At 50.7% G+C, this 16,077-nt stretch overlaps 2 protein-coding genes across 2 annotated transcripts; both read left to right on the forward strand.

Annotated features, from left to right (window-relative positions):
* Nucleotides 1-207: 207 nt before the first annotated feature.
* On the forward strand, nt 208-3,931 carry CDSN (corneodesmosin). The gene is made up of 2 exons (XM_037046813.1): nt 208-316; nt 2,225-3,931. The coding sequence occupies exons 1-2, from the start codon at nt 220-222 to the stop codon at nt 3,856-3,858; spliced, it is 1,731 nt and encodes a 576-aa protein (XP_036902708.1). The 5' UTR covers nt 208-219; the 3' UTR covers nt 3,859-3,931.
* An 8,504-nt stretch (nt 3,932-12,435) lies between these two features.
* On the forward strand, nt 12,436-14,656 carry CUNH6orf15 (chromosome unknown C6orf15 homolog). The gene is given in 3 exon segments (XM_037046889.1): nt 12,436-12,567; nt 13,422-13,802; nt 13,805-14,656. Coding segments are annotated over 3 exon segments (1,365 nt in total).
* The last annotated feature ends 1,421 nt before the right edge of the window (nt 14,657-16,077 follow it).

A 16,077-nucleotide genomic window follows, 5' to 3' on the forward strand; every position in this document is an offset into this window, starting at 1 on the left:
CTATCAGGGCCGGGGCCACCGGTACCTCACACTGCAGCCACCTCTGCTGCTGAGTAGGCAGATACCCCAACTGATTACTTCAGCTCCTCCTGCCACACCAACTTCCCCTGGGCACTGCCCTCCTGTCTCCTCCCCACCCCACAGTGACTCCTGCCCAGAGAATGTCCAGCCTTGCCATAAAGGCCTGTGTGTCCACCAGCTGCCGGCAGTCTGAAGGCCATGAAGTCCAGGATGGGCTCCTCGAAGGCACCCAGGACGGGGTGTGTGGGAGGGCAAGGGGTGATGGCCCTGTTGCTGGCTGGCCTCCTCCTGCCAGGTAGGAGGCAGGGAGGGTGGCCTGGGATCGAGGATGGATGGGAAGGAGGGTGTGGACCTAGGTGAGGGAAGGCCGGGGGGCGCGATTGTGCTGGGGGACACCTGGGGCACACCACGTCTAGGGGGGAAGGCCAAACTTCTGTCCCGCTGCACAGTCTGACACTGGGACCTGGGGGCTGCTTCTAACTGCCCTGCCACCCAGGCAAGTGACTTAAACTCTGAGCTTCAGTTTCTGAAACTCTACAATGGAGTTAATGGTAACACCTAGCTTCAGTCTCTCTGTGAATCTCAAATAAGGTACGTGACAGTGCTTTGGAAATTTGAGAGGGTTATATAAAAATCTTGTTGCTGAGTACTAGAAGGTGAAGACTGGATATTGAGTAGTCACAATAACTACCATTTGTAGTTATGAGCCCTTTTATGTGCCAGATACTGTTTTCTAGCACTTTCAACCTTTAGAGGAACCAAATGAGATTTGTTATTCCCAGTCTGCACGTGAAGACACTGAGGCTTGAGCACAAATACAGAGTAAAGCCATATTACGCAAAACCCCAGGCAGCGGTGTCAACTAGACACTTGTGGTGACCTTGCATGGCTCCTGGATGGGGACAGGCTGCGTAGCATTGGGGGAGCAGAGGAGGACAGCCGACCAGGGTTACTGGAAGAGCTGGGGTTTGGTGTGGAGGGGTGCAGAGAACTTTTTATTGAAGAGGGAAGGAATGAAGTCATCACAGATTGTGAGACCTGGCTATTGGTTGCAGGCTTGAGTATTAATGGCAGTAACACATCACAATGTGTCACGCTTTATGTTTTCAAGCCCCTTCCACATCCATGGTCACATTCAGTGCTCACAGTGATGCCATGAGGAAGGGCAGACCTGGCTTCTCCAAATGTGCAAACAGAACCTTAGTGAGGGCTGGCGATTTGCAGAGTGTGGCTCTGTGCACACCACTTGGGACTGGAAGGGGTTGAGAGGCAGTGGAGGATGGTGGAGGTAGGTGAGTCAGAAAGAGTTGGTTCTGTATCAGGAGGGAGCCAAGGCAGGAGCAGCTTGAGGGGAGGCAGTTGCTCACAGTGAGGGTTGGGTGGGGGTGGGGAGCAGGTCTGGGGGAGAGAAGCTGATGCCAGTCAGAACCCTCCCAGGAGGTTCCATCCAGTGTCCCTGTGCTGTGCTGGGCCAGGAGAACAGGGTTGCTCAGGGCGAGGTGTTCCATCAGGCTGTACCAACAGGTCCTGAACAGTGGGTGCCCGCACATCCTGACCCCCACCCAGCTTTTCTGCAGGGCAGCATTGGCTTGGAGCAAAATTCCCATCCTTCATCTAAGCCTGGCTTCTAACAAAGAAACTGCTGACCATGTTCCTAAGTGCCCTGCTCTCTACTTAAGCCCCTCCACGACCGACCGGCCTTCTCTTTTCTCAGTGTCTCTTTTGTTGTTTGTTCTTCCTCTCTTGGCCCTCTATTGTTCTGCCTGTGTCTTCCCAGCCCATGTGGCCCCAGGATCTCTCATGGGGTTCCTTCCTGGGGATCTACGCCCACCTCTGGTCTCAGTCTCCCCACCCCGCCCTGCTGTCTCTGGGGCTGGTCCTGTAGGCTATTTGTCTTACTGCACCCTCCTTGTGGGCCTCCCTCTTTGCAGTCTCCTTTTCTTTTCTGTCAGATATTTGGCTCCTCCTCTCTCCCTCCTAGAATAATGGAAATGTCCTTATTCTATCACCTCACTTTTTTTTTAGAGACAACAGCCTCTCCCTCCCTTTTCTGCCCCAGACTCTCCCAGACCAGGGAGAGTCTGGGAGAAAAAAGGAGAAATCAAAGAAGAAATCAAAGTGGCAGGTGACAGAGACGGGCCTGAAAGGTGAGGGAGAAAGCCAAGTCTCCCAGGCCCTTACTAACTATGACTTTCCTCACCAGGGACTTTGGCTAAAAGCATTGGGACCTTCTCAGACCCCTGTAAGGACCCCACGCGTATCACCTCCCCCAATGACCCCTGTCTTGTTGGAAAGGGTGGCTCCAGCAACTTCATATCCAGTTCTGGTGGCTCCGGCGGTGGCTCCAGTGGTTCCAGTGGCTCCAGCAGTGGCTCCAGCAGTGGCTCCAGTGGTGGCTCCAGTGGTTCCAGCATCTCGAGTAGCTCAAGTGGCTTCAGCAATGACTACAGCAGTGGCTCCAGTGGCTCCAGCAGTGGCTCCAGCGGTGGCTCCAGTGGTGGCTCCAGTGGTGGCTCCAGTGGTGGCTCCAGTGGTTCCAGCATCTCCAGTGGCTCGAGTGGCTTCAGCAGTGACTACAGTGGTGGCTCCAGTGGATCCAGTGTTGCCCAGAGTGGTTCTTCAGGATCTGTGTTATTTAAGCCAGGGACGGGGTATTCCCAGGGCAGCTACTCCTATGGATCTGGCTCTAGTCTACACAGTGCCTCGAGTTCCTCCCAGTCAGGCAGCAGCTTCCAGTCAGTGTCTGGACCAGCTCTACTAACCAATGGTGGTTCTTCTCACTTCGAGATAAACTCTTCCCCGTCTGGAGGAGGCTCAAGCTCCTCTGTTTCCCAAGCTTCCTGGATATCAAGCAATGGTGGCCAAAGGGTCAACTCTAACTTACGCCCCTGTAGTTCAGATGTCCCCGACTCTCCCTGCAGTGGGGGGCCTGTTGTCTCACACTCCAGCCCCTACATCTCCAGCTCTCACTCTGTGTCAGGGGGTCAAAGGCCAGTGGTGGTGGTGGTGGAGCAGCATGGCTCTGGTGGTCCTGGAGTGGTTCAGGGTGCCCCCTGTAGCAATGGTGGCCCTTCGGGCAAGCCCTGTCCCCCCATCACCTCTGTAGTCGACTCCTATGGCAGCTATGAAGTGGTGGGTGGCTCCTCTAATAGTTATCTGGCCCCAGGCATGACTTACAGTAGGGGCAAAATCTACCCAGTGGGATACTTCACCAAAGATAACCCTGTCAGAGGCTCCCCAGGAGTGCCCTCCTTTGCAGCTGGGGCCCCCATCTCTGAGGGAAAATACTTCTCCAGCAACCCCATCATCCCCAGCCACAGCTCTTCCAGTGCCAGCATCGCTTCCTCGGCTGTTGTGTTCCAGCCAGCGGGCTCGGGTGGGGTGCAGCCCTGTGCAGGTGGTTCCTTAGGCTCAAGGGGGCCCTGCTCCCTCTCCAGTTCTGGAGTCCACAGCAGCCCCAGTGTCTCCGGCAGTTCTGGGTCACACTCCCACCCCTGTGGCAGTGTTTCCCAGGGGCCCTGTTCCCCACCTGGCACAGGCTCCCTCAGCCACAGCTCCACCTCCCAATCCAGCAGCAAAATCATTCTTCAGCCCTGTGGTAGCAAGTCCAGCTCTGCTGGTCACCCTTGCATTTCTGTCGCTTCCTCGGTATTGAATGGGGGTCACAATGGCTCTCCCCAGTCTGGTCCCTCAGCTGTTTCCCAGCCCTGTGGCAGCTCTGGAAAGATGCCCTGCCGCTCCATCCGGGACATCCTGGCCCAGGTGAATCCCCTGGGGCCCCAGCTAGCTGACCCTAAAGTCTTCCTACCCCAGGGACAGTTACATGACAGTTCGTAAGTCACTTTCGCAGCATGCATTTGTGGCATGTGCACACACACACACACACACACACACACACACACACGGGAGACGCTCCCCAGAGAGCTGCTCTGCTTCCTCCTCTGCCCAGTGTGGCACATGCCCCTTTATCTCGTCTTCTTTCTTCACCTTCCCAGACTGTGGGTGCCAAATCCCTTCCCTTATTCTCTCCAGCTGTGTGGAACCCCAGCTTCCTCCAGTGCCCTCCCTGCCCCATATCCACTCCCTAAAATTTTCTCTGACATTTCTTTGAGACATGACAGACAGTTCATTGGCTAATCCTGCCCATTCAGATTGTTGACTGGGAAACCCTGAAATGTCCCAAAGTAACTCTAGTGCCTGGGAAAGTCATCTTCTCTTCTCTCCCTGTGATGGATAAAGCACTGTCCAAACCATCTGAAAATAATTACCACTTTTCACTGACCTCTCTTTGTCATCTGGTCAACCAGCGAGATCTGCTCTGGGATCTCACCCCCACTCCCATTCCACTCGTGCCCTCCATTTTCAAGCTCCCTACATCCTCTGTGAATTCCAACACCCACTTGCCTCACAAGGTCTCCATCTCAATCCCTGACCTGGCTGCCACTTCCCTTACTTTTAGTTGTTGTTCTGTGAAAGGGAGGTGCAGGGCCTATGAGGAGACCAAAGCAGGCTCCTTGCTCTCTAGATTCTGGACAGATATCTCAATAAACTGTGCAAACTAGAAGTTTACTTTTTGCTTTCTTGGAGTCCTGGGTTCCCGTAGGACCTGGGTGGTGCTCTCCTATGCCTCTGGAGGTCCCATGTGCCCCATTTCCATTCATAAGTGGTCCCACTATTTCTCTTATGCCTATAGGTCCTCCCACAAAGGACAATGATGAATATTACTTGTACTGAAAGCGGAGGTTGCCTGGTCTCCCAGATCCTCTTCTCACATCTCTCCTCTGCCATTGCTCTAAGAAGTCCATTTTCTCACTCCCCACTCACCTGGTTCCTCCTATTCCCCTCTCCACCCAAGCTCCTTCTCCTCTGCCATTAGGTTACCTCCCCTTCTAGATACCATCCCATCTGGGAGCCCCACGCATGGATTTCCTGGGTTTCTGGGACAGCTGGAAACTTGGGAAGGTTAGGTCATAAAGACAGACCAGATTCTTGGTGACTAAGTAGGAGTCTAGGCAGGTGTTGTTCTGGGAGTTGGGGGTGGAGGGAGTAAAAGACAGTGAGGATGACAACATGACAGGTGTGCAGCCACACATGGTGACTCACTGGCCTGCATGAAAGTGTCCCAGCCAGTGGGCAAGCACAGCCAACAGTGCCCCTCACCTCTACATTCTTGCTGCCTCTGCTGTGTGGTTCTACAGTGAGAGCTGTGGGAGGGGAGAGGACAGAGCACTGTAGTGGAGGAGAGGGGTTGCCTCCCTGGAAGGGGAGAGAAAGTGGAGAGGGTGGTTGAGGTCATGTGACCATGTCCTGGAGACAGACCTGGAAACAAGGAAGCCCAGGAAGCTCTCATATCCCAAAGAGGGAAGAGGGAGCATGCTTGTGCGCATGGGAAGAGCCTCACCTCAAAGCACATGCCACCTCTTACAACCTCTGCTTGGTTGCAAAGGAATTTACCCTACCCTACAATATAACCATTCCCTCCTATTGGGATGGTGTCATCTGCTCCCGAATTTAGGACTACTGTTGAAATTCCCAGTCCCAAACCAGCAGAAATATGTTGCATTGATCAGAAATGATCTGGGGCATCTGAGCCAACCTGTAGGGTTGAGCGAACATGGGGGTGACTCCAGAACAGTCCTGTTTCTGTTGTCACTGTTGACTCGCCCTTGGCATCTGGTCCCTGGACTGCCATCAGTGACAGGAATCAAGGCCCCACAAGGCTATGGATGGCAATTGCAGGAGAGGTACAGCCTGTGATGCAGGGATTCCTCTAGTCTCTGGTTTGGTCCAGGTCAAAAGCATTTGCAAAACTGGTGGATATCACACTGAAAGTCTGCTGCCCCTCCACCTGTAACAGGAAACCTGCCTAGACACGCCCAGACAAGTCAGAAGGACACGGTCCCTTTGCTGAGCCACTAAGATAAGGAAGGGTGAGCAACTAAGTAACTAAGAAATAAGAACAAAAGAACATTGTATGACCCTATCAGCAGCCCTGTTTCTTGCTTCTGTAAACCTGCTTCTGCCACGTAGGCTTAGTAGTAAAATCGCTTCCACATGCCACGCTATATACACAAGCCCCAGCCTGAGCCTGGGGCCCAGAATTTGGAGACTGCCTCCTCTGGGTCCTCATGTGTAAATAAAGTTCCACTCCATATACCTGAAAGCGGCTGAGTTGTTTTCTGTAATATTTTGGTTCCCTGATTGGGAACTGACTCATGCGAGCAGGCCTTTTTTGCCTCTGGTGAAGGTGGCGGGGGGAGTGACTGAGAGGGAGCCTGGCGGCCAAAGGGAAGTGCATGCCCCGTTGATTTCGGGTCCCAGACACCCCAGGCTCCATGGAAGTCATCCTCCAGACTGCTCTTTGACCCAGGCAAGTGGGGTGCGGACTGGAACTATCCAGACCTGAGAAGGGGCTGATTGGTAAGTGCCCTGGGGACCAGAGCCTGAGACCAGGCCCACCCTTGCGGTGGCAGGAGAGACTGATCACCTCTCAGGCAGGCAATTAGCCATAAGTCCTCTGGAGGCCAATTGGCCATCTGGAAAGGGAAACATATCCCCACCTGGGCAGTCCTACTCGGGCGGGACTGTATAAACTCTTGGATGTTTGTCTGTGTGTTTGTGTGTGAGTGACTGTGTTTGTGGCTCCACGGGTGAAAAACGTACGGATCAAGGGTGGGCCCCAACCTGCAGTTCCTGAGTCCGTCATATGGCATAACGGCTGGGAGTTTAACCCGGATTCTACGTGGGCAGCCTTAGCTAAGACAGACCCAAGTACCTCACGAGAAGAGAGGCCAGGCAGGCGAAACCGAAAACCCCATTCCTTTGTTTGTCTGTGCCATTCTGGGAGGGTCACCATGGGCGGAGGACCTTCCACTGTGTTAGACTGAAGGCTGCAGCACTCTGACCCATTCCCGGACCAGGAACCAAGAGTAGAAAGAATGATAGATAAATCTAGATAAGTAGAAATATGTATAAAGGATGTGAAAGTTTTAAACCTGGAGTAAAGGAAACCTCACCTACTTGTTTTCTGGTTTCATGGAAAAAGCAAATTTCTCACATGTGGTTCTTTTTCTGACCAGAAACCTGAATTGTAAGACCTAGTGAGGATCACTGTAGCCAGTTGGGGAGAATGCTTTTGCCACCTGGAACCCAGGAAGGGTCACTTGGGGCTGATGAGTGTATCAGCCTGAGGCAAAGCAGCATGTCTCTGCCATGAGCCCGGGCCTGAAGGAGCATGTCTCTGTGAGGCACCAGTGGATGCATTGGTGCAAGAGAATGCCTTTACCTGTGTATTGTTTTGGAACTCTGTGTTTCAGATTTTGCTCTGTATCTGCTCTGAAAGGGAAATTGAGGATTCCAGAAAAGATAGAAACTTCATACTCTGTAGGAAAGTAAACAAGGAAAAAGGAAAAGCCCACCTCAGGAGACAAAGACCAGGGTTACAGGTGCCTACAGTCCTCAGCCTAGCTGGCTTAGACCCAGACCAAGCTGCCACAGGGCTTCAGAAACTCTCCCACTACCCTCGGAGAGGCCCTGGCCACAGATCTAAAATCATTCACAGAGAAAGAGACTGACCCAGTGTTACTGCGGTGTATAGATGACCTCCTTTCAGCTGCACCAACCCGAGACCAGTGCTGGGAGGGCCCTTGCCAGCTGTTTGAACTGCTAACCAAGACAGGGTACTGGGCGTCCTTAAAGAAGGGGCACAAATCAAAACAGAGTGAGCACGACAAGGTGGAGGACAGGAAACTGCCGAGGAGAATTGGAAGTTGCCAGATGGGAAAATATATGTCCCCCAGGGGCAAGCCAGCAATCTAGTGAGGCAGTGCCAAAGCCTCACTCATGTGGGCAAGACGTTCCTGGAAAACCTGTTAAAAAGGTACCTTTACTTCCCTAACCTGGCTGTGCTCTGCGCCTCTGCAGCAGGGCAGTGTGTTACGTGTGCCCGGAACAATGCAGCAGGGCACCCAGGGATACAGCCAGGAATGCAGCACTCAGGGAGGCAGCCCTTTGAGGACTTGCAAGTGGACTTTACTGAAGTCAGACCCAGCTGGGGGTATAAGTACCTCTTAGTCTTCAGCTGCACCTTTTCTGGGTGGGTAGAAGCCTTCCCCATGAGGACTGAGAAAAGCCGAGAAGTCACCCAGGCCCTGATGAGGGAAATCATCCCAAGGTACGGATTGCCCCTGACTATTGGGAGTGACAACGGTCCGGCTTTCATCTCAAACATAATACAGGAGGTAACAAGGCTCCTCTATGGAAATCGCATGGAAATTGCACACTGCATATGGACCCCAGAGCTTGGGAAAAGTAGAGTGCATGAACCGGACTCTCAAGGAAACTCTAGCTAAGTTCCACCAGGAGACTGGACTACCTTGGACTGATTTGCTGCTGCTGGCACTACTTAGGCTTAGGGATGCCCCTAACCCTTCAGGCTATACCCCATATGAGTTAGTCTTTGGGAGACCTCCTCCCATCCTCAGAATAAATAAAGGGGGGCCCCCAGACCTCCCGTGGTGACATTGCTTTCTCGGGAGGCGAGGCCCACTATGGCTTTTCCTGCCCTGCAAGTGGGAGAAGTCTCCACCATGGATTCGTAGCCTCTGCAACTGGGCTCTGCTCACCTGCTGCGCCAGGGGTTGGCAGGGGCCTCTTTGGCTCCCAAAAATGGAGCCACAGGGCCCCCACCTTCACAGGCAGGTGGAGCCTGCTCTCTACCTGCATCGGTGACTGCAGACTCAGCGCACCACCCCCAATGGGTGGAGGGTGGTTCTGAGGTGCCCCCATGCCCACAGGTGGAAGGGGCCTTGGGGGCCTCCAGGGCCTTCTTAGCTCTGGAGACTGGAGCCAGAGCCTCAGGGCTGCCAACGCAGGTGGGCAGAACCAGAGTCTGAGTGCTGCCATTTTGGGTAAAATGGATGAGCCATGTGAGTGTTCCACCATGGAGGACAGAGCATTCATGGGCATTGCCACCTTGGACAATCCTGCGTGCATGGGTGCCGCCATCTTAGAACTGGCTAAGGCTTCTCTTCAGATTATGAGCTGTATGCTGCTGCTGTGTGGTGGACACTGCAGCAGTCAGGTTCTCTGTGTAACTGGTTCTGATAGGAGTGGCTCTGGTTTTGAAGGTCATGAACTGAGGTCAAAGGCTGACCATCTGATTTATAGGGTGTTTGTAAGCTTCAAAAAGGTGCAAAATGTCCCTGGGAATCTAGGGACTTTTAGTAGAAGATGTCTGTAGTGCTAGGGACTTCTGGCTGCCAGATACTGACTTTAAGTACAATCCTTCTCAGTGTGGGAAAGGAACAGAGATTAAAAGTGAATTATGGATAAATCTGGACAGGTGAAAGGGCTATAGAAGGTTTGTGAATATTGCAGGAAGTCTGTGGGAAGTTATAAAAATAAATGGAAATGTGAAAGTTTTGAGAAGAAATTATGTGGTGTTAGTGATAGAAGGTATAAGGCATGGAGATGCATCTTGATGGGTATTAGAAGGAGAAAGATTTTTCCTTCAAGCTTTGTGTTTTTCTCCCTACCTGATCCCTCCAGAATTTGGCATTCTGAAGGAATGAATGATGATATAACATTTCTTCGCATAAAACCAATAAGACCAGTCATTAATAGTGGTTTTGTTAACCAGGACTTTGACTGGAATGTCATGCCTGAAGGAGGTGTGTATGGGTTTTGGTTGTTACCAGAGAGCTCAGAGGAACTGGGATTGACCTGTGAAGCTAGTGAAAGCCCACGAGAAAAGCCTGGTACTTTGGTTGGTTGTGCGGTTCAAGCCAGTCTTCCCATGGAAGGAACGAAGGTTGCCTTCCTGAAAGATGGCTAAAAGGAACCTGTAGGCACAATGGAGGCTCAAGGATTTGAGTGAAACAACTGGTACAGGCGAAGCCAGATGGCGGATGTGTGGCTCTGCTTCTGTGCCCTGAGGGGCGGACTGAGAAGTCAATCTGAAGGTTTCCTGTGTGAGTTCCAGCAAAGTGGATTTAAGGATCATAAGTGATCCAGGCTGTTCTTGGTGTGTTTATGCAAATGAACAGTCAAAATCAAAAGCGGGACCCAAAGTAGTCCCTGTAATAACAGTGAGGATGATCTTAAGGACAAAAATTATAGTTCAAGGAAAATCTGTATGCTCAGTATTGGACATCAGAATGGCACAGCTGTTTTGAAAATTTGTTTTCATTTAAGAGTTGAAACCAGGTTTGTGATGTCACCAAAGATGTACAATTTACAGGTGCAAAGGACCCATCAAATTGCCATTGTTAAGTGTCATTGCAGGAAGGACCTTGCAATGGAATGTCTTCCCAAAAGACAGTCTCACAGGCACAGAGACTGGTTTGGGGATTATTGTGTGAATTAACCTATATGTTCTTCTGTTTTCATAGGGTGTATGCTTATGACCTGCCTATGCCTATGGATGATTAGTTACAATATAGGCCTCACTTAAGGAGCCCATCTTTGTCATTGCCCCCTGAGACTCAATGGTTTGATTGAACTAAGTAGTTAGGTTGATAAAGGGTTAGGGTGGTCTGTGGGCCTCACTTTAGAACAGATCTTCCCTTTTCTGTTTTGATAGCTTGGATAGTGAGGGCTCAGAAATCTAAAAGGAGGGAAATCCTAATGTATTCCCCTCAGCCCAAGTGAAGTATAGCAGTCCACAAGAGTCTTGGATAGGTGTAGCATGCCTTGTACACCTTCCTCCAGATAAGCCATTCTTTACTGAAGTCCCTGCCTTTGTCATTTAATAGTTATGATTTAATTGTGCTTTCAATTTCTTGCCTAATCTGTCACCTCCAGAATATGACCTGACCAGAAGGCCAACAGTCTAGTAACGCCAGCCTTTGGACACCAAGCCTGCGACTTCCTGGTGACAGCCAACTGACTAGGACCCTGTAAGGTCCTTCCCCTTGCAGGAAGGACTCTCTCTGTGCTGCACACCCCCTCCTCTTTCAGGGTACCTCTGACCCAAGGGTAGGTAGGACGATGTGCATGTCTAGCCAGAAGTAGTTACAAGATGAGAACTTTGTCCATTGTCCATAATTCCAGAAGGAGAAAGGAGTCTCAGAAGCCCTCCCTAATAATAAATCACAAAAGGAGAAAAATGATGAGGAAAGAAACCTCATTAATGCTCTGAATCCAGGGCCGGGGGGCTGTACATTCCTAAGAGAAGAATATTGCTACTATGTAAATCAGTCAGGGATCATAGCAAAGAAAGTTAAAGAAATCAAAGAATATAAACTGCCACACCAAAGAAACAGAAAGTTAGAATAGAAAAATTAGGGACTAAATCCCCAGGCCTGGCTCCAGTAGATACTACCCTGCCTTGGGCCACTAATCATACTTTTCTTAGGTTTAAGCTTCAGCCCCTGCATACTACAGACTATAATCCAGAATCTAGAAGCTACAGTAACTTGCAGAACAACTGCCAAGATCCTGTCCCTCCAGGTGCATCATTATCAGAAGATACCAAAAGACATATAGGCCAGCCTTGTAGTGATGCTAGACTAGTTAACAGTACTGTCAAGCATCAAAAGGGGGGAGATGTAGCAGGAAACCTGCCTAGACAAGTCCAGACAAGTCAGAAGGACATGGTCCCTTTGCTGAGCCACTAAGATAAGGAGGGGTGAGCAACTAAGTAACTAAGAAATAAGAACAAAAGAACATTGTATGACCCTATCAGCATCCCTGCTTTCTTGCTTCTGTAAACCTGCTTCTGCCATGTAGGCTTAGCAAAATTGCTTCTGCATGCCACACTATATAAACAAGCCCCTGCCTGAGCTCGGGGTCCAGAATCTGGAGACTGCCTCCTCTGGGTCCTCGTGTGTAAATAAAGTTCCACTCCATACACCCAAAAGCAGCTGAGTTGTTTTCTGTAACACACCCAGTGGCCAATTCTAGAGAGAAGTTCTTCACTCTTCTGGTAACTGGCCAGCAGGAGCTGAGATGGGGACAGAATGATAAAATTTAGCAGTAAAATTTAGACTTCATGCAACCAGGAAAGTCTACTCTGGGTGAGACGTGGCAGCCACAGAAAGAATACAGGCATTTATACTCTTTTTGTTGTAAAAATTTCTAATTTATTTAAGAATAGACAAAATAGTTAAATAATTCCTATGCTCCCATCACCCAGCCTTAACAATGACCAAATTGTGGTCATTTGAGAATAGCATTATATCACCCTCCTCTACTGTTAGTTGAAAATGACTGCTCTCTTTCTCAGTGTCTCATATTCTGTGGACACATTTGACCATATCTGTGGTAGGCAGGAGGGTGCCCCCAACCCCCAACATTGTCCACATCGTAATCCCCAGAACCTGTGAATGTATTAGGTAACATAGCAAAGGAAATTAAGATTGAAGATGGATTTAAGGTTTTTAGTTCAGCTGACCTTCAAGTAGACAGATTATCATGGATGATTTGGATGGGCTCAATGTCATCATAGGGTCGTTGAATGTGGAAAGGGAAGAGGAAGAAGAGATGAGAATGATGCTATCTGAGGAGATCCTGCTGTTTCTGCCACTGAACATGGAGGAAGGGACTGTGAGCCCAAGACTGCAGGTGCCTTCTATTGATAGAAGCTGGAGAATATATCAAACGGATTCTCCCCTGTAGTCTCCAGAAAGGAACTGGCCCTGTCAACACCTTGGTTTTAACCCATTGAGGCCTGTGTCAGACTTCTGATCTTCAAAATCATAAGATACTAAATTTGTGTTGTTGTAAGTCATGTTTGTTTTTATTTGTTACAGCAGTGGTAGGAAATTATCACACCACTATCTCTTAAAGATGGGAATGAGACTTGTTTCTCTAGACACAGGGTCTCATGTAGGACAGCCCCTCAAATGGGGTCCACTTCCGCACCTCAGAGCCTCCTGAAGTCTTGGATTAAGGCAAAGGAGCTATGTTATGTGGACACATGAGAAAGGGGTGCTGGGAGAGAATGATCCCAAAGAGAAAGAGAAGAGAACCAAGTGCTTCTATTGTGAGACAGCAATGAAGAGGCTGAGACCCCAAGGAGAAGGTCCTGGTGTGCTTGGTGCATGGAGCCAGGGAAGAGTAGAGCTGGCAACCAGTGATAAGCTGTGAGTCAGGACAACTGGGCCAGAAAGGAGTAGGGATTTGGGGAAAAGGAACCAGGTGGGAACACCAGCTTCCCTGGGACATTCAAGTAGCACCTGTTGACACACACCACATTAGGAATGAGGATGGAGTGTGGAGATTTATTTTCCCCACAACCAGTAGCCCCGCCTGTTTTTGCTGCCCCTGCCCCACTACTAAGATATAGGGCTAGCTGTTTTGGGGCCTAGGCAGATGCTAGAGTGGAGCATGGTGCAGGGCTGTGGTAGGTGCTGGGCTCTGCTGGGTCTGCTCCTTCCTGATCTGCCTTTACTTCTCAGGTACATAGGCTGGGCCCAGCACTCAAGGAGGAGGGCATTGGGTGTCTGGGGGCCTGGGAAACTGGAATTAAGGGCATGGTTAGGGCAACACAGTGGACACTTGGATGGCTTGGGTCCCTGTGGGAGAGTAAGGGTTGGCTTTGGCGAACTGAACACATTCAAAGTCAAGGGAATCAAGGAGTCAGTGGAGGAGGGCTTTGGGTCACCGGCTGTCTCCTCTTCCTTTCCCCCAATGTCCTTCTGCCTGGAGCATCTGTAGAGTGGAGGAGAAAAGTTCCCCAAGACTTGGGGACCAACTTGCCTCTGCTTGGACAACCTTCCTTGACCAGGCTCTTCAAACCCGAACATCATCAGACCAAATCAGATCCTGTGCCTAATGATTTTTAGCAAGGGTTCTTCTGGAGTCCAATGCTATTCCATCAGAATAGCACTCCCAACCAGGAGGTCCTGAGATTCAGAGGTGGCCCCCATCTTGGTGGCTGCCCTGCATGGATTCCTGGCCCTTTGAGGATCCTTATCAGATCATGGATGCTGCTGCTGAGAACCACCTGGGGGAAGTGCTGCCCAAAGAACCCTCTTTTCCTTCCAGTGCAACTGCCCTCCCTGTGGGGGACAGTCCTTTGCCTGTGGGGTCCTTGGCACACTCTGCAGGACCCTCACCTGTGGCTTCAGTCTTTCACCAGGACTCTGATTCTAGATGGCCACCTCATTCTAATGTGCTGGGAGCCTAGGGAGAAATCCTTGCCTAACACCCACGCTGGTCTCTCATCAACAGGATTCAACAGCAACTTCTGCCATGTCACCTCTGGAGGACAATGATTCCCACTGTGTCCTGGGGAAGTTCAGGTCCTAGAACTGGATGAGGAACCAAGCCTATGCCACACCCTGTGGGAATCTGGGGTATCAATAGTCAATGCCCAAGTACTAACTGGGGAAATACTGATTGGTATCCAGGTAGTAGCTGGGGAAATATTAATCAGTATCTAGGTACTAGCTAGGGGAATAGTAATCGGTATCCTGGCACCAGTTGGGGGAATATTCATCTACACCCAGGCTTTAATAATCAATTTTCTCCAAGAGTTCACCATCCTCCTGGCTCTTTTGGGAAAATCCCAGCTGGCTTCCCCAAGTCTCAAAACCCTGGGTCACTGTGGGGTGAGGGGAATGGCAGTGGCAAGCTCCAAGGCGGAAGTCAGAGAGGGGGCCCTGCTCCCTTGCCTTGTAGTGTGACCTAAGTCAACATTCAGTTGGTGAGTGTCCATAGCTCCTCCGCTTTCTGCTGCCCCTGCACCCCCATGCAGGTCACCAACAAAACACAAGCAGTTCTTGAATCTGCTCTTTTGCAGTGTCTTTGCTTTTGAGTGCAAACTGAAGTGAGTTTTGTCCATTCCCATTTTCCAGCCATCACCAAGTCTCTCTAGGGACCTCCAGATTCTCTGTTGCTATTCCCATTCTTTGCAAAGGATCAAAGCCCAGGTATTTGGGGGTCGAGCCTCATGGTTTCACCTGGCCAGGTGGGAGAGCTGGTTCCAGAATTGTCCTGGAATCTGACCAGGGGAGGAGGGGCAGCAGGAGTAATTGACATGGCACCTGTGGCAGGAGGGAAGGTGAGGTCCAGGAAGTTGGTACCAGGGCCAAGTGAGGTTGAGCACCCTTTGAAACAGAGTGTGATTTTGTCTATGCTTATCTTTCCTTCCCCAGGAAGTCAAGCTTTTTGGAAGCCAAGGATGCCTTTACATCCTCCCTTATGTGCATCCCTTGGCACATTGTGCCCAGAGAACCACAGACTTTGAACATTTGCTGAATTAGCAGCAGACCTCAGTGCACGAAGAAGGAAAGGGAGAGGAAAGCCTTTGAGCCGCCAGTCCTGCCTGCAGTACACACCATGCTTTTATTCCCAAGTGATGGCGCTCTCTTTGTTTTGTCACACTGCTATCTCTGTCCTCCCTTTGGTTTTCCCAGAAACTCATCATTATTGCACAGGTGTTGGAATAAAGTGGGGAGGGTCACTCTGAGAAAGCTCAGAGGGAGGTTAGCAGGAACCAGGTGGGGGTGACCAGTTTCCAGAATGCCATGTGTCTGGTGCTCGTCTTTCTGGTGCCATACATGTGCTTCCCTGAAGTGGTCCAGGTATGTGCACACCTGGCAATCGCTACAGGTTCTGAGAATAGGGCAGGTTGTGGGGGAGGAAGGGTGGGGAGCTGCCCTTCTGAGTTTGAGGTGGGTGTTCTCAAGGAAAAATCTCCTGTCCCAGTGTCTGCCATTGAAACACTTTGCCGTCAACCACCACTCCTGATCCACAGTCACCTGAAGCTCCTCCCCAATCCTTTCCTACCTTGGTTCATTTTTCTCTGTCTTGGTTCTGTGGTTTGTTTTCAGCACCTGTCTCTTCCACAAGCCCAAGTTCATTGTCTGGGGTTTGTAGTTTCATTTTTTCCTGTCCCTTTTTCTGGTTGTTCTCCCCTACTCCCCCTCTCCCCAGTACCACCAGGACAGCGACTAGGTTTTGTTCACTGCTGCACCCTCAGCACCATGGATGGTATCTGGACCAAGGTCTGATCTCCCTCTCTTTCTCTCTCCCTCTCTCTCCCTCCCTCCTTCATTCCCTCCCTTTTCCTCTGTGCCTCCTTTGCACTCTCTCTTCTTCCCCCTTATT

This window comes from Sturnira hondurensis, unplaced genomic scaffold (assembly GCF_014824575.4).
Source record: "Sturnira hondurensis isolate 20B ecotype Veracruz unplaced genomic scaffold, ASM1482457v3 Scaffold0005309, whole genome shotgun sequence".
NCBI lineage: Eukaryota > Metazoa > Chordata > Mammalia > Chiroptera > Phyllostomidae > Sturnira > Sturnira hondurensis.